General features: G+C 39.6%; 1 protein-coding gene across 1 annotated transcript in view; it reads right to left on the bottom strand.

Moving 5' to 3' along the window:
- Positions 1–21,787, bottom strand: part of mybpc1 (myosin binding protein C1) — a 46,939-nt gene that overhangs the window by 12,154 nt on the left and 12,998 nt on the right. The window contains exons 6-24 of the mRNA XM_050035702.1: positions 18,239–18,280; positions 17,743–17,778; positions 16,868–16,978; positions 16,436–16,584; positions 15,220–15,337; positions 15,082–15,133; positions 14,410–14,466; positions 9,050–9,216; positions 8,841–8,973; positions 5,781–5,905; positions 5,546–5,651; positions 4,131–4,297; positions 3,851–4,016; positions 3,665–3,771; positions 3,435–3,571; positions 2,500–2,659; positions 2,322–2,426; positions 1,148–1,336; positions 423–557 (exon numbers count right to left, since the gene is read on the bottom strand). Of these exons, the coding sequence (XP_049891659.1) occupies positions 423–557; positions 1,148–1,336; positions 2,322–2,426; positions 2,500–2,659; positions 3,435–3,571; positions 3,665–3,771; positions 3,851–4,016; positions 4,131–4,297; positions 5,546–5,651; positions 5,781–5,905; positions 8,841–8,973; positions 9,050–9,216; positions 14,410–14,466; positions 15,082–15,133; positions 15,220–15,337; positions 16,436–16,584; positions 16,868–16,978; positions 17,743–17,778; positions 18,239–18,280 (2,262 nt within the window). The remainder of the gene's footprint in view (positions 1–422; positions 558–1,147; positions 1,337–2,321; positions 2,427–2,499; positions 2,660–3,434; positions 3,572–3,664; positions 3,772–3,850; positions 4,017–4,130; positions 4,298–5,545; positions 5,652–5,780; positions 5,906–8,840; positions 8,974–9,049; positions 9,217–14,409; positions 14,467–15,081; positions 15,134–15,219; positions 15,338–16,435; positions 16,585–16,867; positions 16,979–17,742; positions 17,779–18,238; positions 18,281–21,787) is intronic.

Raw genomic sequence — 21,787 nt, forward strand, 5'->3', positions numbered from 1 at the left:
GATAAGAGTTTTATACAACTAATATTACAGCTCAGTGCTATTTCAAAGCCTTCCAGAGACGATGACGAGAGCTTGCAGTGGCTTATGCAATGACAGTACGTCATGACTGTATGTCTTAGTTTATTCACTGAATCTGCTTCCAGTACACTTAGTCACAGTTACCTATATCAATACAGCAATATTTTTTTCAATCTTTTTGACTTTTTGGCGTTTCCTCTTGGGTGTTTTTTATGTGCAAATCTAAAATGTGCATCAATAAAAAGGTTGATGGAAATCCACCTACAGTGTGATTTATGATCAGTAGTTTGGATTATCAACCAAAGTTTCGGCACGTTACTCTCATAATTGTCAACTTGTGTCTTAAACATCCCCAAAATCACACAGTGTGTTGGGGCCTTTAGAAGATTTGATGGTTGTCTCACTTCCTTCTATGCAGTACTCCACTTGGTATCCGTCCAGTCCGGCAGCTCCGATAGTCTCAGGAGGACGCCACTTTACTGTCACTGTGGTGTCGGTGATATCGTCCACGACCAGCATGGTGGGCTCACTGGTCACAGCTGAGTGGACATAAAGGTTTTAGAGATCAGAAGAGTCATAACCACCATTCCTCATTTGTTTTCCAATAATGGCTATGAGCGAGATCGGACAACATCCATTTTGGCAAGACAAGAACACGTGAGCAAGTGCGCCTCGCTCTCAGGCTGGTATGCTATCAATCTGTATAGCAGATCTTATTAGTCCCTGCTCTTTCTATCTATTCTTGTATTGTGAATCATATTTAACTCCTATTGAACCCTCTGACAGACCTGATCTCCTAAACCTCTAATCCGCAGATGATTTGGCAGCCATTATAAAGACATATTTAATATCCTCTAAAGCTCCTGCGTGTCCAGTGGAGGTCACAGTCAGAATGCTTGGGATGGCGGGGTATGGGGAGGAACAGCTGCGTCTCTGGGGTACCAAGGGCAGATGACACATGCACTATCACTGGCTCACTCTTTAAAATTTCCCCCATTATCATGAAACGGTTGCTAGATAAACTCAAGCCTCGTGTAATTCTTTTCCTGGACAGATTATTGGCAGTAACAGCTCAAGGGCCAGTGTTTGGACTGCTTAGTGGATATATGGAGACATTTGGGCTACTCACCGAGGGGAGTAAAGGGTTTGGATGGTTCACTGGGCTTGGACACACCGATGGCGTTGACTGCGAAGATGCGCACTTCATATGGCACTCCTTCAATCATCTTCTTGGGTTCGAATGATGTTTCTTTGATCAGGTCAAAGTTCAGTCTCATCCATCTGGAGCTCTGTTTCTTTTTTCTCTCGATGAAGTAGCCTTTAGAGGACGGTCAGAAAGCTTATCATATAACCACCAACACATACATTTAAAGGGAAACTATTATGTTCATTTTCAGGTTTGTGCTTGTATTTGGGGTTTTCACTTAGAATGTTGCTGATGTTTACATGCTTTAATGGTCAAGAAACACTATTTTTTGAATACTGTCTGTGCTGAAACACGTGTATTCACGGTCATTGCAGTTGGGGAATGACTGCAACAGAGAAAAGCGTTACTTTCTATCGTGAAAAATCACCAGTAAACACTACTAAATAGAACCTTACATGTTCCAGTAGGAAAATTGCTACATTCATCTGGAACTCGTGAGCTCATGTTTACTACATGAGAAGTCAAATACACAAAGTTGTGAACTCTGAGCTCTCAGAAAATGTACTCTTACGAGGTCACGAATACCACAATGGGGGCGTTCATATGGTCGTTTTCTCATGAACACTGTAATCACAGCCACATTTAAACACAACATACGATCCAAAATCAGGGAGAATTTAAAAGCAGAAACCAGGATAACATGTCTCCCTGATGTTAGCATCTAGCTACATGTGTGTTAGCAGTGTACTTGCAGCTGGGTAATGAATGTAACAGAATCACGGCACTTTCTACTGTGAAAAATCACCAGTAAAAGCTCCTAACATAAGCAACCAAGATTACTTGTTTGTCTTACGTTAGCATGTTGCTACATGTAGCATTGCTGGCTACATAATGCGAACACACATCTTGTTTCTAAAGTAGAAATAACAGTCGGAAACAGATTATTCAGAACGGTCTGAGGCCTGAGGCGTTTGCAGGGATTACTAGGGATAACTTTTACTCTCAGTATGTTGAGTTTACCTAAATTTTTAAAACTTTGGCCACGTTTAATATGAACATCTAACATTGTAATGCTCCATACTGTAAAAGACACAAAATACGGAAAAGCATAATAGATCCCCTTTAAGCTGTCATAACAAGTAACATGCAATTTTACCTAATAATGGTGAGCCTCCATCATATTTTGGTGCTTCCCATGTCATAGTGCACCAATCACCGCCCACCGTTGGGACCAAGGGAGCCTCTGGAGGGTCGGGGATGTCTGCAGACAACACAAGGCCATGTAAAATATCCGAGGAACAAATTTGCAGTGCAAGTGTTTTGCTATCACTTACCTACAACCTTGATTTTGACGCTAGCTGTAGCTTCACCAGCCTCATTCTGCAGGACTATCTTGTAGTTGCCTGTGTCCTCCCGCTCTGTGACGTCAATCGTCAGGCTGGTTTGGTCGCCGTATGTTTCAGCGTGGACGCGATGGCCTGTCTCAAGAATCACCTAAGATGAATAAGACAGAAAAAAATATATTAAGGACTACCAGATGACATTTTAAGCAAATGGCTGGGTATATTCTATGTTCTGTTTTTACTGTCAACAAATCCCATGAAAAGACCAAAACCAACAATTAATTTTTGTCTGTGTATCTAATGCCTGATATATTTCATTCCTCTGTGCCACAAAGCTCCACTGTTGTCCAAAAACTACTAAAAAGACTGAGTGACATATTCCTTTTATACTGTGAACAAGGCCACTGTAGTTTATTTTAACTCAATCCCACATGCTGTGCTGTGCCTTGAAATAGCATCAAATGCGTATTAATCCACCGCTGAAAATAATCCCCAACAAATGTACTGTTCAGTCCTGTTTAGGTAACATTTGCTAACACCTACAGTGCCCAGCTGTTGTGGGAAATAACCAAGCCTTTTCTTAAAATGAAAGTGCATGTTTGTGATCAGTTTTCAAAGATTTTTGTCTTCAAAAGGAACCAGTGGGTCTGAGTTTCAGAGACCGGGCGCCTACTGGCTGAATTGACTGAAAAGGATGTTGTGTTAGTTAAAACTTTGTGTGTCAAGTTGAGACCGCTTGACAGCAAATTTCCGAGCTGCTTTATGTTGCCAGTCCACCCCTGCCAGAGACAGGATAAGGAAATTGGAAAGTACTTTGGTTCTGGTATTTTCCCGGGATTTGTTATCAAAGAAAAATAGAAGAAAAAATAAAACAATGCCAGCCTTTTCCTTTAAAATAGTTTAAGACTAAAAAGGTTAAAGCTCACCCTTTCACCCTTCATCCACACCACTCTGGGTGCTGGTTCTCCACTGATGGGGATCTCCAGGCGAAGTTTGTTTCCCGCCACAATTGTCACTGTGTTGTCTGGGAAGTTCAAGCTATCCAAATGCACCCTTGGTGGGTCTGCAGAAAATTAAGTTGTTTCATAAAAGACATTATGTTAATAAGTGCATTTAAGTGTGATGGCAAGTTATAAATGAAGCATAAGGTTCGTACCAATGATATGAATTTTGGCAGAGAGACTCTGTGAATATCCCTCAGGTACAAAAGTGTAATCTCCTGCATCATGAAGGGAGCTGGCCGCAATTTCAAGGCGATGGTTCCTGGAAAACCAGAATGATGTTAGTCAGCGTTTGTGTGAAATTGGTTTTGATAGAACAGAGCTTAACAGAGGTTACATACTTATTTCTGTGTAAGATGTTGATGCGGTCATTGGGCTGGATCAGCTGTCCATTCCTGTACCAACGCCCTGGGACGTTGCCGGGGTAAATCTCACAGTGCATCTTGAGGGGTTCACCCAGCAACACCGTCATATCCTGCAGGTCCTGGTATATCTTCAGTGGTTTCACTAATTAAATGTAAAAAGGGGTTAGAGCTGAACAGAGCAAATTATTAATACTGATTCTTTTTAAAGCCATTCAACCAAACAGGCATTGTGAAAAAGGGCCAGGATGCTACGTACAGTCAACCTGTACGTGTGCCTCAGATGTGCCACCAGTAGCCATGATGGAGTAAGTCCCAGTGTCCTCCCTGGAGGCGTCATCAATCACCAAGAAGTGTTTTGTTCCTTCAGACTTAACTCGGTATCTGGAGCGAACTCCTGTTGGAACCTCAACACCGTTCTTCATCCTGAGGGAGGAAGAAGAATTTGAAATTAGTCACAAACACGTCATGGATAAATGAGCAGCTAAACATAAGCACGAATGTTTCATTGTTACATCAAGTGTTACCTTGTTACATTAACTCCTGTCATGATTATTTGTGAAGCTTTATCTTATGGCTTCATTATTTCCTAATGATTTTATGACTGCCTCCTGTAAAGAACTAATTCGGTACTAATCAGGCCAGCCGTTAGGAACGGTGGACAGGGGGACAACATTTTACAAATAGGGCCCCTCATCCACTCCCACTCCAGCACCATCACATACCTACACTTAGGTCTAATAGCAACATAGGCAATTTCAAATAAGCTCTTGGCCATTAGCCTTATAGTGACAGACAGGGAGTCTTTAACAAGCATTTTTGAATCTGTTGTTAAAGGCCCATCCAGGCCATACTCTGTTTTGCTTACATATACTTAATATGATTACAAAGCACCAAAAGTTAGGTCATTTATTTCAAAACAGAGAAAATTATTGTTTCAAATAAGACTGTGACAATTACATTTTGCCTTTTACCTTAAATCAAAACAATGCTTCAAGTTCATGTTTTTGTAGCTAAAGTTAGCCTTGAATCACAATGTCCTCCACTGCTACAGACCACCTCGCCGGGAGGAGGGCAGGCAGCAGCTCTGGAGACAGACAGTAGCAATTTAAATCCAGTCAGTGCAAACACCAAGCTCCATGGAACTGAACGACCATGGCTTGCTGCTGGATCAGCAAACTTTCTGTTGATGCCCTTACACAGGTTAGACTCAGCAGCCCACTGTGACAGCCTGCACTGGCTGAATTCAAGCTTTTACAGCTGCCACCCGAGGTCTGTCTCTGAGCTTCCCCCCGACTCTTTTCTTGGGGAAGCAGTCCACAGCAGCTAGGGACGAGGCGAAGGGACCGTGGGGTGCCTAATTCTTGTTTCAATTGATGTCTGATGGACAGAGAGCAGGGCAAGGAGGGGCTGGGCGAATGTGCTAAGGGCAACTTTACAATGAAATAAGATAAAATTAATCAATGTATGGGAAACACTGGGTTACTGTATAAAGCCTGTGCATATCCCACTGGTTGTCTGGTGGGAGGGGCTTAGGACAGAGAGGGTGTAGCTGCTTTTTTTCACCATTAGTCTTTCCTATGCTCTAACCAACCAGTGGCCTCTTCTTTTAATCTGCCATAAAGCAGTCTATTTTGAATTTGATGTGTAATTTTGCAACACATCGAGTCTTACCATTTGACCTGAGCACCTTCCTCTGACACCTCGCACTCCAGCTCAATCCTCTCATTCACTGTGGTCTTCACTGGCTCGATACCTTTAACGATTTTAACTGGCAACTCTGTAAGACAAGAATAGAGAAAGAAACTGAAAAAGTTTCTCACGGTTTGGCACGCTAAATCTGCAGCATATTGTATGTCATATGCAGTTCTTTAGAAGTTAAATTAAAGTGAGTACATAATCAGGATACCTTTGACGAACAGCTCTGTGGCGCATTTCTCGTCCCCCGCAGCTACAGAATAAGCTGCGTCATCATTCATGGTGCAGTTGTTGATGACCATAATCCTTTGTGTGCCCTTATGCTCAAAAATATACCTAAACAGGAAATTCAGTAGTCACATCACTGATCACCTACAGATATTGTGTCCATATTCAGTAATATATAGATAGGAATGGGTTTTATTACAAGATATTAAGTAAAAGAAATACAAAAATCATTCTTTAAATCAAAATGTACAGTGGAGTAGACAAAATAAACAATTGCACATCATTATTATTCTAAACATGCATCAAGTGCACTTCACAAACCCAAAGGTCAGGCTAGACAAAGACACATGGAGAAGGGAGAATCGACTGGACGGATGGACTTACTTCCTCTGACTAACGGTCGGCAGTGGAGCCAGAATGGGGCCGGAGCACAGGGAGTGTACAGGAAGTAATTATGGCAGACAGGAAGGAGCATCATGATATGACACACAGATAGACAGACAGACAAAGACAGAGAGACATCATGCCTGGAGGGGTTTATGAAGTCGGCAAATAGTGTCAGAAGAGAGACAGAGAGTTTTTTTTTTATAGTGAAGTCTTCGAAGCAGGGAGCCCTGGAGAAAATGCAACAGGACACCAAAACCAGAAAACAGCAATAACCTCCCAGATGGCTTTAACTTTGAATGGCTTTGAACACAAGTTTCAGCTTATGAACGTTAGGTTAGGCATAGTGTTCATCTGGTATACAGGTGTGTAATCCTAATATCTGTTTTATCTATTCTCGGATTCTATAGATAAACACCTTTGATTGACGAATCATTTTCAATTTGATATCACCAGCTATTATTATAAGCCTTATTAGCAAAGCATGATAACTATAATTTAGTTTTTAGTTTAGTTTATTTCGGTCATTTTCCAACTTAAAGAACTCAAATACACTGGTAGAGAGACAATAAATAACATTAAGTTGATGCTTTTTTGGCATTATAAACAAAAGTTCAACAAAAAAGCAAGGTGTAGACTAAAGCCTTAGCTTATTACACCTACCCTTTTACCATTAATTATTCGACATGTACATTTTATCATTATTACTATTCTTCTTTTAGACATTTAAGGTTGGGAACATATACTAAAGCTTCATTTTCTAATGTTTGAATGGTTGAGCTTAAACCTGCATTAGATGATTTTTGGGCCACTTAGAGGCAGCGAAAAAAGCTGGAAATATGACTAATTAAGTAGATTTTTAAAAATATTCTTAATATAGGTTTTTATGTTATTGTCAATATAAAAATATAAGTTTAGTTAGTTAGCTTTTCTTAGGAATATAATCCTTTTGAAAGGCAGTAGGCAATTTGAGAGGGGATAAGAGTGGACGCCATTTCCCTTGGTAGCAGAAAAATGGGACGATGCATAGCATAGGTGATGGGACAAGGTTTTGGTATTGGAAGTGTTTTGGTTTCTGTCTGTAGTCCAAGAAGTATGGAGAAGCGGAGCCCATCAGCTGTCGTCTTATGACGAGCTAGCTTTATGTTAGTTTTGAAAAATGAATCTGCATTCATATACATATATGTGTTTATACGACTAGCCAAAATTACCTGCGCATGGAACGGAAAATCTTGGCCGGAATATCCGCTGGCTACACAGCATTAGCCCGAAGTACTGGCCATTGCCCCTAGAAGCTTTATCGTCGTCAGATGATAGCCAGTGCGTTCAGAGATTGACCGATAGATTACCAAGAGTAATTATTATTTTGAAGGAGCATTTCTATTTTAACTGGTGCAGCATTTTGAGCCTTAATGGCACTGGTTTTGCACCCCATGAAACTCACAGACAATTTCATACTTTGTAAGTCATCTCACGTGATGCTACTCCGCCAATCAAATCTGTGCATTCTGATAAGCATTGCGACATGAGTCAGCGTGTGAGATGCACACACACGGGAGAGACTAGCTGAGACAACAGCTGTAGAAATAAATGAGTCAGTGAAAAGTAATTTCATGTGGCATTCTCTAAAAAGAGAAAAGACAGAGCGGTAAATCAACAACGGACAGAATCTAACATGTTCATTCTTTTGTTATTCCATTATTTTAGTCCTGCCCTTTTGTCAGTTTAATCTTGGATCTAAATATTACCTAATCAATATAACTTAAAAACTAATAAATTGCCTGCTGTTTAGAGAGATACGTAACATTTTTTTTTCTCAGACAGAAGGCTGTCACTATTCCCATGGTCAAGAAAAAGTCTCAGTCTGACTTCCTCTGTCTAGTGTTGTTTTATCTGAGTCTTCACATGTAATTAGTAAATGCCTGCTGTGCTAAAAACAACTCTGTTGTTGTTAAGGTTATATTGGTAATTACTTGTTAAAATACATTATCTTTATTTGCATTCACTGCAGTATGTGACATAGTCTATTAAACTTGTTTCAAAGCCAGACTTGGTTAAAGACCTGTGAAGGAGGTACCACCTTTTTTCCTGTATAGAGGAGGACATACAGTAGTTAATGGCAATTAACTACAACAGTTGACATCATACACTGCATTTACACCCAAATGTAGCTCTGGGGCCTTTTCGTATGGCCCTATGCATTCATAATGTTCCGAATAATGTGTGTGAGACTTTGTGGAAACTGATCAGAGCCACATTAGAGCCGAGAAAACGTTATTTATTTACTAGCAATGGTTCACAGTAGAGTGGGCTGTAGAGGAAGGTGATGTAAGGTTACATCAGATGTACAGTATTAGTAAGCTACTTTTAGATTTTAAATTATTTCTATGGGTGTCTTCATAAAAATGTAGGTCTATGTAGCACATGATGTGTTTTTCAGTTTAAGTAAACTAGTGAAAATATCTGTGTGATGTAAAACATGTGAACCATTGTGCTTTTGAGTGGTGACAGAACATTATATGAAAACACATTATCAGAAGACTGCTAAAGGACAGTGATGCCACAAATGAAACACATTTTTAAAAACCTGTGTTTCATTTGTGCCGTGTTGAAGGGGAGAAGACACAGAAGATAAATTGAAGAAAACATTGTGACATACTTGGGAGAGGGTCTGATTTCCTGTCCGTTCTTGTACCACTTGAGCTCAACTGTGGGGTCGGCCAGGTCGACCACCAAGCGGATCTTTCCACCTTTATCCACCTGATATGCCGGTTCCAGTTTCTTTGCGAAAGCTTTGGAAAGACAAAGCAAAGGTCACAAAAGAGACACCAAGATTGAGATTAAGATGACATCAAAACACCGATTTACCTTCGCTTTTCTTCTCCTCTTTCGGGATCTTCTTCATCCTCCGCAGCAGACCCCTCAGATCTGTGATGCCATACATAAAGGCGATCTTCTCGTACTCATCTGGCCGGGCGTTTTTGAGGATCTCCCACACATCGATCTCTGGAGTGTCATCCTGCTTTTGTGGCTCCCTAGTGGTGCCGGATACGAGGGAACGGTGTAAGGTAGGCAGTCATAAGCTGGTGTTTGCAACTTGTCCTGAGGAACTGCTCTTTAACTTCTACAATATGGGTCTTTGAGGCATTAGTCAGATTACTCTTAAGCTTTTCAATCACTGCTTAGGGAAATGTTCTTTTCAATTCCTCCTCTGCCATTTTCAGTTTGCATATCCTATTTCCCTGCAGAGTGTTCCTCGGGACATGTCACACAAAGGGATGGGCATGGTGAGCTCTTTAGCACAGATGTGTTATCTAATTTGCTTAGAAGTAATGGGAGGTTAATCGTACCTATGTGTTATTATTCATGTGTTTGTCCACCAGGATTTAATCAGAAATGCTCAAGATGCAAAAATCAAGAAGACTTTTAATTAGTAAGGTGTGTGCAAACAGTGGTGCAGTGGTAGTTAATGAGATGGATGTGCTACTAGGTACATGGGTAGGTTACTGAGGAGGAAGTGGGTGTACTCTCCTGTATAATTCAATGACATTTTTGGCTGATAGGTGGGAATACTGTAAAGGGCCAGAAAAAGAGATGGGTATATAACCCGGAAATCCAGATGCCCCGCCCCTAGCAAATTTGAATTTGCTCTGCATGGGGATCTGGCCCCGACGAGCAAAGCCCACTGAATTGCCATCGGACCAATCAGATCAGTCTGTCTGAGGACAGCGCTGCACCGTAGTAGTCGAAAAATAAACAGCCAAGATGGCAGCTGCCAAAGGACCGCATCCATTCAGTTTAGCTTTGGAAGAAACGCTAAGCCGAATACACTTATCTTTTTCCTTGAGAGAGGAACAGAAGACTGCCCTAGAAGCCTTCACTTCCAGGAAGGACATTTTTGCTGTTTTGCCAACGGGATACGGCAAAAACATAATATATCAGTTAGCCCCACTGGTCGGCAAACAAATAGGGCCTAGTGCAATGAATACGTCACCTTGTTTTTTTCTCTGATTGGCCATCGTGCTATCCAATTGCGTGCGGCGGCATTTGAAATGCCTCAGTTAGTGCCGCCCCTTGGGTAGAAAGCGTGTATCAGTGAGGGCCAGACTCAAAATCTTTCTAGATTTGAGTCTGGATTTCCAGGCTAGTGGGTATACCCTGTGAGGTTGTTGTAGAGCTGGACTATACAGTATGTCGATATTAAATCAATATTGTGATATAAAACTAGATATTGTCTTAGATTTTGGATATCGTAATATGGTCAGTTTTGTCTTTTCCTGGTTTTAAAGGCTGCATTACAGTAAAGGGGTGTAATGGTCCGAACTTCCAAGTTCTAGCTGTTCTATTATTTGTCTTTACCCACGTAATCATTATATCCACATTAAACGTTTTGGGACTAATCACGTCTGCCCACTTGGGACCTCCCTTGAAAGCTTCATACCTTCAAGGACTTTTTTTCTGTTTGCAGTCACACCACCAATAGGTACTCTGAAGTGATGCACTGAGAGTCGGCCAGTGGTTGGTATAGCAACGTCACTTTTGCTTTGACTTGTCAAAGTCGCGTTGTATTTCTACCAGCATATATATGCTCGGTAAAACCTGGACTTCACTGTGGGTCTATTTGTCCAGGTTTTCTTGCATTTTTTTCATGGCCAATGGGTTTTAAAAATGGTGATTGCTGTTGCTGCATTGGTTATGTTCAACCAATCAATGTATACTTACAACGTCTGGATCAATCACTGTACATTTACGTCACTCACAGTTCCTCTTGTGCTGAAAAAGTACCTACTCTGAAATAGGAGCTAAAAAAGTTCCTCAAAATGGCATTCTTTGAACTACAATCATTCCTAGTTCTTGTAGTTCGGCCACAATTAGAAGGGGAGTTCTTAGAATTCCTTTGGTCCAGCAATGCCTTTTACTGATGATTATTTATCAAAGATATTGAGTAAATATTTTGTGAAAGCCCCAGTTATCAACCTTACAATATTGTCACAATATTGATATAGAGATATTTGGTCAAAGATATCATAATATTTTATTTTCCTCATATTGCTCAGCCCTAGGATGTTGTTACAAAGAAGAACTAAAGGAAATCTACAGGGAACACTGAGGACCAGTCTGTCTTTTACACCAGTGCTTACCAACCTTTTAACCCCTTAATTCAAAGCCCCTTATGACCGCTCATTGCATGTCTGTAAATTATGAGCAGTTCAGTCAAAGAAGAGTTGTGTCTTCCCAGATTGTCTCTTTTTGGGTAACAACAGTATAGTATTAAACAAAAAAAGAAAAAAAAGATTGGAGAAAAGTCTGAAAATAAATTTGTGTACCAGAATTTAGTTTATCTCTTATTTAATCTCAATCTCTTGTCTAGAGGTTAGAGCTTTTATGGTGTGCAAGATAGTTTGATGATCAAAATTTACAAACATTTTACATGAACTGCAAAATAAAATCTTTTAAGTCATCAGGACGTCTATCACATATTGACTTTTATCTCAAAGAAGGTTTGTGCTGCTGTTATAAAAAATATAGTTACTTTCGCTTTTCAGTCCTGTTACCATTTCCAACTTTTATCTCCTGGGGATTGGTCATCGTTCTTAGGTCCCTGACTAGGTTAAATACAATAGGAAATCATAGGTGTGTTTTTCTGCGGGAGGAAAAAAAAAAAAGATATTCCACTTTGCTGATGTGCCACATTAATGGCCACCTAGCAGATTTTCTTATCATTACAGTGTTTTTATATTTAGGACTGCTACTGAATCCACAATAATGTTTGTAAAATGGCTTTTTAAGGTTTCTAGCATGCACTGAGGGATGAAGAGGAAACACTAAAAGGGAGCTGAATTATGGAGGATATTTGAGTTTCATCAGTGTTGTAGGATTAAAATTAGCACACATGAGTGGACACAAATCCACTAAGGAGAGTTTTTGTTTCCATGTTGTGAGAAAAATGCTGTGGGTTTCATCCTATTGTAATGCTTAACACTCGGGTGTAATAACATGATAACATGATATGCAGCATGCAGGGAATGAGGGGAAACCTGCAACAGAGATTTTAAATGATGATTTCAACATCTTTCTTATTGCTCTTACGAACTGGCCCATCCCTTTGTTTGTTGTTGGTTTGAGTGATCACTTCAGAGATGCTCCGACACTGTTAGGTAATGATATTGAAGACATTAGATTTGTGAGACCCAAGTTAATAAACACGTTGCCCTGGACATGAGTGTATTCATTAGTTAACATAAAGAACATTCAGACAGCCCTTTCTTTCGTAGACATTTTTCCAAATGTCTGAAAGATTGGAGGTGAATAGCGTCAAATATTATTCCATTCTATGTTTGTATTTCTCATCTGTTTATTTTCAGGCAATTATGAAGAAAGCTGAAATAAACATGGTGGTATTTGCCTTATATTTCTAAGTTGAAATAAAACGACAATGTAGAGATAACACTATTTTACAGCATCATTTCTTTATGGCCCACGAGCATATCATTAATAATCCAAAATGGCGCACTTTGCCTCATAAAGGTGGTCTGACTTCACGACTCGATGAAGAGCAGTCACCTCTGATAGTTATGATGCAAAGCCCATTTCCATCATTACTGATTGCTGACAGAGCGGTTAGGAATGCTGCCTTCAAATGAAGTGTTACCGTACTACAGTAGGCCAACACTCTTGCTCGTCCAATTCCTAGAGCTACATGTCATGCTGGGGACTCTACAGGATTATACAGTACTCACCCGCAGTAAGGTCTAATCGTTTTAAAACCTATGATTTTCTCTCTACTAACCTTTGATTTCTGAATATGTAGGGGAGAAGAAGAGACAAGCCCAAAATAAATGTATAATTTCGCCGGTGAACAGTGTCACTGCCTAGGACTAGTTGTACTCACACTTTAACGTTGCACTGTATCATCTGAAATATGCATCATGGTGTTTATTTTGAGCCACCACAGTAGCTTTGGTAAACGAGAGGTTTTCAAGCTGTGAGGCGCCCCTCCCAACATTTGCACCGCTTCTCAGACTCATAACTCAGTCATATCTGACAACACAAAAATATTTTTAGGGGACATGATTATCTCCAATGACTGTCACAAATAAGTGTCCATAACCTTTAAAACACTTAGAAACCATAGAATAACAGTGCTCTTTACTCAAGAAATTGCCCGATAAACATTGTGATTTTAATTTTTTTTCCGTATCAAAGTAATCCAGTGATAGTTGTCTCTTTTAATGGTGCCAGTTTACCAAAATCTAAACAAATAAAGGCTAAAAATAACAAAAACTTTGGTACTTATAACCCTGACTCCTTAAGGCTCGTGTATGCTCATTGTTAGATACGTATATGGACATGGAGGGAGCCTTCTGTCCATACTCTACATTCATGTCATCCGTATCTGTGCATGTTATCTGAAAGCTTGTGGACATAGATGAAACTGGGGAATACCACCGGAGACTCTGGGGGCAGTGTAGCATATTTCAAGCAAGGCACGACTGTAGGAAAAGACATTTTATAAATGCCGGAATCGAACAAATCGGTAATATAGTGAAGAGAATTTTCCATTTGCATGTTGCGATTCATTTAATGGCTTCACAGATTACCGCCGTCTAAAATGCTGCCTCCTTCACAAGGTGCATCATTACAACCTCCTCCGCCATCGTTTGTTGTTGGTTGAAACTTCTGACTCTGCCCTCTAGTGCCATCTAATGGATGTATCTATATCAACATAAAGGACTCATGAAAGTATGCGGGCGTTGACAGTTTAAATGTTTGAAATGAGAGGATCCATTTATGTTCATTAAGGGAGTATGAATGAGCCCTTCTCATTACTTCTAATGGGTGGCTGGCTGGTCATTGGGTAAAGTAAGTTGAAGTAAGACAAAGACTAATAATATGACAAAAAAAATTAAGATTAATGCTTTCATATTGCACTATCAATGTTTTTTTTGCCATTAGATGGGGATGTTGGGAAGGGTGCAGTTGTCTCAATTTTGTCTGAGGGGGAGCCCACAGTATCAGACTTTGAAAACCTCTGGTATAACAAAATTTTTCATCAGTTGAAATGTACTTGCCACTCATACAGTAGCCTAATACAAATCCAGTTTACAAAAGATTTGAAAGAAAGAGAAAAGAAGCTCATCCAAAAAAAAAAAAAAAAAAAAAAAAAAGAAGGGCTTAAGAATTCTGAAAAGCGCAAAAACCACTCAGGGTCGGGATGTGATTCTCACCTATGTTTAAGGAGACCACTAAAGTCAAGCTCCCCTGCATCTTCTTGTCCTTCACTGCTGTTGTTAACAAGGAGAGATTAATAAAGATTTAATCAGAGATGAAACAGATACAGGCACTAGAAAACAATGCTAAAAGAGCAACACAAAGCACAGGCTCTGATGTCAATCGTTGCATTAGCTCCGATTGGTGCTTACACAAAAACCCTTTTTTGTCTTTTTCTGATAAAAGCTTGAAACAAGGTGTTTTGCATAAGACACTTTGAGAGCGGTCCCAGCCAATATTGCCACAGTAGTTGTGCAATGTTGGAGCAACATTACTGAGCAGCAACATTGTGACACTGGGATGCTTTGCATTGCTTTCCAGACACATTGTTTGGAGGGAGACTTAAAATGCAAGAGTTGGCCTTTAATTACACATTGAGTCGGCTGGTTGATTTGTAATTACCTTTGAGAAAGGTTAATGACATTATTACAACCATCTTGTCACACTTAAATGTCGTACAGTAATATTACTACAAGGTGAAATGTCCTTTTCTTCACTACTCAGGAGCATGTATTAGTATTAATTCTATTTCTAGAATAAATACCTTGGTTTGTTCAGTTGAAGTGAAAAAATACTGTACTGTTGCATACTGAATTCATAATGCTTACTGTTGACAGTATTTTCGTTACCTTCTTTTGAAAGCTGATCGAATATCAATATTCTGTGTGCCCTGTTCAGCTTCTGTAAGACAGTAACAACACATATTCTAGTCTGTATTTTGTTGACATATTAGAATTAATACAAGGCACTTTGATGCTTTAACAAACCTTTAACTTCCAAGTCAAAGGAACAGCTGTCAAACTTGTCCTTGTAGGTGACTTCACACCTGTAGTTTCCAGCATAGTTCTCTTTGGCCTTGATGATGTGCATCTCAAATGTATGTATCTGCCAGGGAGTAATATATAATAATTGGTTCAACAGTGCTTTCTGTGAAGTTGTGCTCACAAACCCCAGCAGCAGGAAAAATGCTAGCATTCTACATTTCTGCAAATTGTCACATTTGTACATTGTAGAGAAACTTTATATTTCAATAACGCTGTGGTTAACATGTGGTTAGGTTTAGGAACAAAAACCTCATAGTTATGGTTAGGAAGAGAACATGTTTGATCAAGGTTTGGGGCACAATCCCACCCCAAAATGAAGTGATGTCTTGGTAAAAAAGAATCACTTTTTTCTAGCATTATTCTAGCAGGAAACACAGCTATGTCACTGTGAAAAACAAAAGCCTGTCGTTGCACTATCTCGGCAGAAATTGCAGCGATGTCTTGGTAAAACACAACCGCTTTTTGTTGCATTATCCCATCAGAAAATGCAGGGATGTCCCGGTAAAGAACAGCGATGCCAGCGAGGCCATGATTAAAAACAAGCACTTTTTTGTAACACCATCCTGGCAGAAAACTAGACGAAACAAGCACTTTTTGAGGTACTATACTGGCAAAAAATAGAGTGATATCTTGGCAAAAAACAAATGCTTTTTGATGCACTATCCTGGCGGGAAAGCGACAGTGTTTCAGTAAAAAACAACCCCTTTTCATGGTACCATCCTGGTAAAAAAATGCAGCAATGTCTTTGTGACAAACAAATGCTTCTTGTCGTACTATCCTTGCAGGAAACATGGCGATGTCTCAGTAAAAAACAACCACTAATTATGGTACTACCTTGACACAAAAAGCAGTAATGTCTTGGTAGAAAACAAACTCTTTTAGTGCCACTCCCCTGGGTGGAAAAACGGCAACCGAAACACAATCAGTTTTGTTGTTTGTTGGTCTGAGCAGTGGTCTGCAGCTTGACATGCACCTTGCCTAGGTGACAAAGTCAGCTCAGACATTACATCACTTTAGAAACACTGATATGATATGTATGAAAGGTACAGATGTAACGTATTTGTGGTTTGCAGAAACGCACAAAGCCAACATTTCTATCTGGTGACTGGGCTGTGCTTATGTAGGAGCTTCGATGGGAGGGGGCTTTGCTGTACAGTACCTTGGTCAGTCGGTCAAAGGTCTCTTTTAACTGTAAGTGCTTTCCTGTCTTGCTGGCCAGATCCATCCACTTTCCTTTAAACCACTTGACAGTAGGTTTGCGGAGAAGGTCTTTGGCCTCCACCTTGGCAACAAAGTTGGCGTCTCCACCTTTAGATGCAGAAAATACAACGTGATCACAGAGAAAAAGTGTCAACAGTCCAAACGCCCAATTAATAAACCATACATTACAATGAAAGTTGATTAAATTAAACATTGAAACTATGGTGGCACTATGCTCTCAAAATGCCTTTTCATTGTGACATCAATCTAGAAATTTAGATGGTGAACCTGTTGTCCCTTTGGAAGTTTTCTTAAAGAAATAGTTACACATTTTAGGCAATGTTCCAATCTTTTACCATCTTTAACTCCCTTTTGTTGTTCTGTCACTCACCCACAAAGATAGAGGCACTCTGGGGGCTCTCTATCAGCAGGGTTGACCGTGGTGGGGTGTCAATGGGCTTTTCCAGCTCCTCTGGGCCCTGGCCCTCTCCCAGAGACCACACTGGTCAGTCAGGAGAAACACATACATGATACACTGCTCTCCACTGTCATTGTGCAGGGAAAAATGTAGCAGTATACATTTGTGGAATTCATACACCCACCTTTCACTTCTGATCTGAAAGTTTTAGTCTTACCAGAGGAAAGTTATACAGACAAACAGACAGTAACAGACAGACACATATTCTCACTTTCAGCCATCACACCTCGCACACCTCATATCAGCAGAATTTAAGCTCTTTGCAACATGGAAAGCATGAAACAGACAAAATGAAACACAAGAAGGGCGTCTAAGTAGCATAGCAGACCACATTTAAGGGACATTTTCAGCAAAATATAAAAGATTATGTAAATTCTTCACTGATGCTCCAGTCTTCTTTGCAATGGGAGGTCCGAGCCTTGTCTTCACAGTTTATGCCAGTTCCCCATTGACAAAATTGTCTATCAGATGTTGCCTGCTAATTTTTAATCCTTTACCCTAATGCACATGGAAAAGATTTAATTTTCCAGACGCCCCATCACGTCAGCTCAAGGAATTGGGGCTATGATGTGAGGAAAAAAATCTTTTTCATGTTGCATACCATATTGATGCGCGAAAGTAGCCTGGATTATGCTAAGATGCTAGTAAGGCCTCATTTGACCATCTATGACGGAAAACAGGGAACAACAACAATCGGATTTTCTTGATACCGATCTAAATTCCTCTTTGAGTGTAGTAAGAATAGAAAAAATTCCATAACAGTCTTTTTTTGACTACCACTTTATTACCTGAGTCTTTTCTCCCCATGGCTGGCACGCTATCATCTAAACAAAGACAGAGAGAAATTTACAGCATATTGTAAGGAATAGTACTGTAAAGTCCACTGAAGCAAGCACACACTCAGAAAAAGTGAAACCAACAAGCAATTATAGATTTGCAAGCACTGATGCGAGGAATTCTGAATCTGAATTCCAAGTGTAGTCACATAAATGGCAATTTATGTGTATAGACAAAAAACAACATAATCATGTACCACCCCAAAAGTGTAATTAACGTAAAGAAAAATAATTTGTATTATTTGGTAGATGTTAATATGTTAGCAATTACATTCTGAACATCTTCACTTTCTTCTATTGAAAAGCTAACCTTCAAACACACAGAAATATCTATAAATAAACATGTCTCCAACATGTTTCCTAGGTTCAGACAGTGGGTGATTTTTATTTAAAGTAGACTACTGGTTTCAGAGGTACTAAAATGGTGGCAGGATTTGAGAGATCTTACTAGGCAGCTCAATTGAGAGTTTCTTGAGTGAATTGGCTTCCTCTGTGAAAAAAGCACAGTTGTCATTGAAATTAATGAGGATAAACTCAAATACTATAGGTGGTATGTGTCTACATCAGTGTGGGTTTGACTAGCTGCTGCTGGATGTTTTCCATTGAAAAGCTCAGGTATGCAGCTGTGTGCTTGTCTTTTGCTTGGAAGTTAACCCAACCGACCACATATCCCTCACCCTTAAAGCCTTTCTTCTTGTAAAACTGAAATAAAGTTAAACATAGACTGTATAAAAAAAGTGGACAAAACCACTGTGATGTGGTTTGTGATCTACAATTTTAATGCATGGTATTTGGCATTTTGGACATTGTCATTGTTTTTCAGCCACATCGCCAGAATAAAGGTTGGCATTTTACGTTTCTGCAAACCACTTAATTTGTACATTATTATTTTGCAGACTCATTGTAACTCCACGTGTCGACGATGTGGTGGTGAACATGTGGTTAGGTATAGGCACAAAAACAATGTGGTTATGGTTAGGAAAAGATCATGTTTTGGTTTAAAACACCCAGTTTTGGTGACTAAAAAGCTGCCGGAAGACAAAATGAAGCAAATGCAGAAGTGCCAAAAACTGCAGTTCCTTGAAAGGCCACTTGAGGCTGGCTCCAAAAGTGAGGTAATCCCCATAGACCCCCATGTTAAAATGGCCAAATGTACAGCAGAAATAAACATGTTTACAGCCTCGTACAAAAAATGGTTTTAGTCTCTAAATTGATTTTTACTCTGTGGGGGTTGAATTTTTATATAACCCACCCGTTTAAATGTTATTAAGGCCTAATTTATGCATAATTCACGGCGTGGCTGCTATTATTGTCAAGTGAGTGCCATCTGTTGACAAGTCGCTACCATAGCAGCAGTGCTGGTTAGGTAACATAACTATGGCGTAACCCAGGATTCAGAGTCTAGGCTGTAACTGTTGCTATTTCAGTAAGTTCTCAGTTCGTGAAAATTGATTTGTAGCAATTTGTTCGCCTAAAAAGGTTCAGTGATTGGTCATCACTGAGGTCTGATGTTTAGTTTTCATGTAAGTGCATTTTGTTTTAATGTTTTGAAGCCTCTTTTTGCTAGCAACAATTAGCATTGTCACTGTGAAGTAAAGCTGTCAATGCATAATGCTAACCAAGCTAGCAGAAAGCGTTATGGTTAGCTTCACCCTCTCATACTAATGGGGCCATGTCTGGCACCTAAAATCAAACCAGCGGGTGACGTTATGATGGCTACGTTGATTATTTTATAGAGTCTATGTTTGAAAAAAGATGTCACCGGGGTATGGCCCCATTTTGGCCTGGTACACTAGTAAGAAAAGGCAAAAAAGTTGGCCTCGAAAACTTTTTTTGGACAAGCCACACAAATGATTAATTTAGGCTTTATCTTAAGAGTTTTCAAGTTTTTTTTTTTGTTTTTTTTAAAGTACGTTTTGGTTTAACAAGACAAAAGGCTTCAAGGATAAGGACTTTTTTTTTTTTTTTTTTTTTTGGTATGTCTGGTTAACCTTCCCATCAGACAGCAGCTGTATCATGCTTTTTAAATGGGAAACATCCAGGATTGTCTCTAAGAGAGTCCCAACTCATTACATATCACTAAAGTGAAATTAAAATAAAAGCAAAATAATTTTGAATACTCTGCCATTTTGGTAAATAAACATACTTGCTGCCTTACCAATTTATACATTTAGGTGCCTTTTCTCAACTCTAAACCATCTTATTTACACATTCTTCAGATATTTTTTGCCCAATAACTGGGTGCAGTAGCTGCACAAAGAATCACAGATGTTGTCATGGTGAAATTGCTTGTAACCAAATCCAAACAAAACCTGACTAGCGGGGATACTGGGGGTTAGCTTGGTAACTAACAAGATAAAACATCAGATAAAGAGAACTCTGAAGTTCTTGGAAGGCACTTTTTTCCCCCTTTTATCTAAAAAGATTCTGCTTCTAATTCCAGGCTTAAATATGTACGTCTCTGAGCTAGTTTTGGACGCACAGAAAAAAAATTGATATCAAGACAGCAAGTAATTGAATTTGCCAAATGCCAGAGTATTTAGGAAAAGCAAGTCTATCAACATAAAAGGGAATGCCAATGTCCAGACAAGTTTGACATGTAACGTTAGCTATTAGTTGGCATGATTTGTTCTCTCCATGGATGTATGAAGGGAGCTGGATATAGTGTTGGAGGCAGGGCCCCATCCATTCGTATGAAAGTTGCTCAGTGGCTCATGAAGCCAAAAAAGCTCAATTTCCATGGTATGAAGTTATCTTTCACATCGGGGGCCCATAGAGCAAGTGCACTTTACCGCAGCTAAGTCGCTAACTTTCGCTGGCCGAGTGGGTAACTTCCGAAATGTTATTGTACTGAATGGATTAAATTCTGATAGCGAAATGAGTCATTTCTTGGGTTTTAGCTCAAAAAACAGACATGTCTTTCACAATGTAAGTCTTTGAGAAAGGTCTTTTTGGGCCCGATGGTATCACGTGACAAATCTGGAAGTTGTAATTCTACATTTGGCCCACAGACCCAGGAAGTGCACTGGGCGTTGAAGCTAATTTTTGTAGAGGCCAAACATGATGCCCTATGGCCCAAAAACACTTCCCATTGACTTGTTTGGCGGAAAAGACAGTGGATACATTTTTTTTTAGCGTTACAACTGCCGCAGAATGACTCACGTCATTATCAGGATTCCATCCATTTGGTCCAATTACATTTGGAAAGTCTAGAAGAGCTTCACGATTAATTCATTTTATCCTTTTTCAAGTTAGCAGAGTGCTAAACTGAAAGTTTACCCTTGACCGCACTTGGTGGCGCTCAGTCGCTGTAGGTCTCTAGTACACCTGCTCCATGGGCCGCACAGTGCGGAAGTGGTGCAGTCATCCTTGAATCATCCGAGTAATTTTATACGTGGCAGGTGAACCATTTTTGCTTCATGCGCCACCGAGCAACTCTCCTAGGAAGGAACGGAATCGCTCTATCCAGTTCTCTTAATACATTCATGGTTTGGCCACAACGGCCCGACGCTGTTCTGGTGGCTTGGTTTTCTCACAATAGCTACAAATCAGAGCCCAATTTAATGGTATACTGTAAAATGTAACGTTTAATTTTCATTCTGAAGTTTGGATGATTATCAGTAATAATCAAAAGCAATGATTTAATGTTAAGTAATATCAAACTGTTCTGGGACATAGAAACAATCTATTAAAAAACGAAAATTTAGCAGCATTCCTTTTTAGTAGATAGACAAGATTTAAAACAATTTGTTGAACAATAATGTGCATATATATTAATATGCACATTTAGCAACCATGTATTTATTTTGTATATATAATATATACATGTGAAATATCATTTTCACATTCATACCTTTATTTCAGATGAGTAAATAAAGGATGATGTGCTTATAGGAGTATTTGCATGTAAAATTCACACATTTACTATGTGTATGTCAGTGCACGGACATACATCAGAATAGTGGACATAAAAATCCTGATTAAAAAAATATATAGC

This window comes from Epinephelus moara, chromosome 23 (genome assembly GCF_006386435.1).
Source record: "Epinephelus moara isolate mb chromosome 23, YSFRI_EMoa_1.0, whole genome shotgun sequence".
Taxonomy (NCBI): Eukaryota; Metazoa; Chordata; class Actinopteri; order Perciformes; family Serranidae; genus Epinephelus; species Epinephelus moara.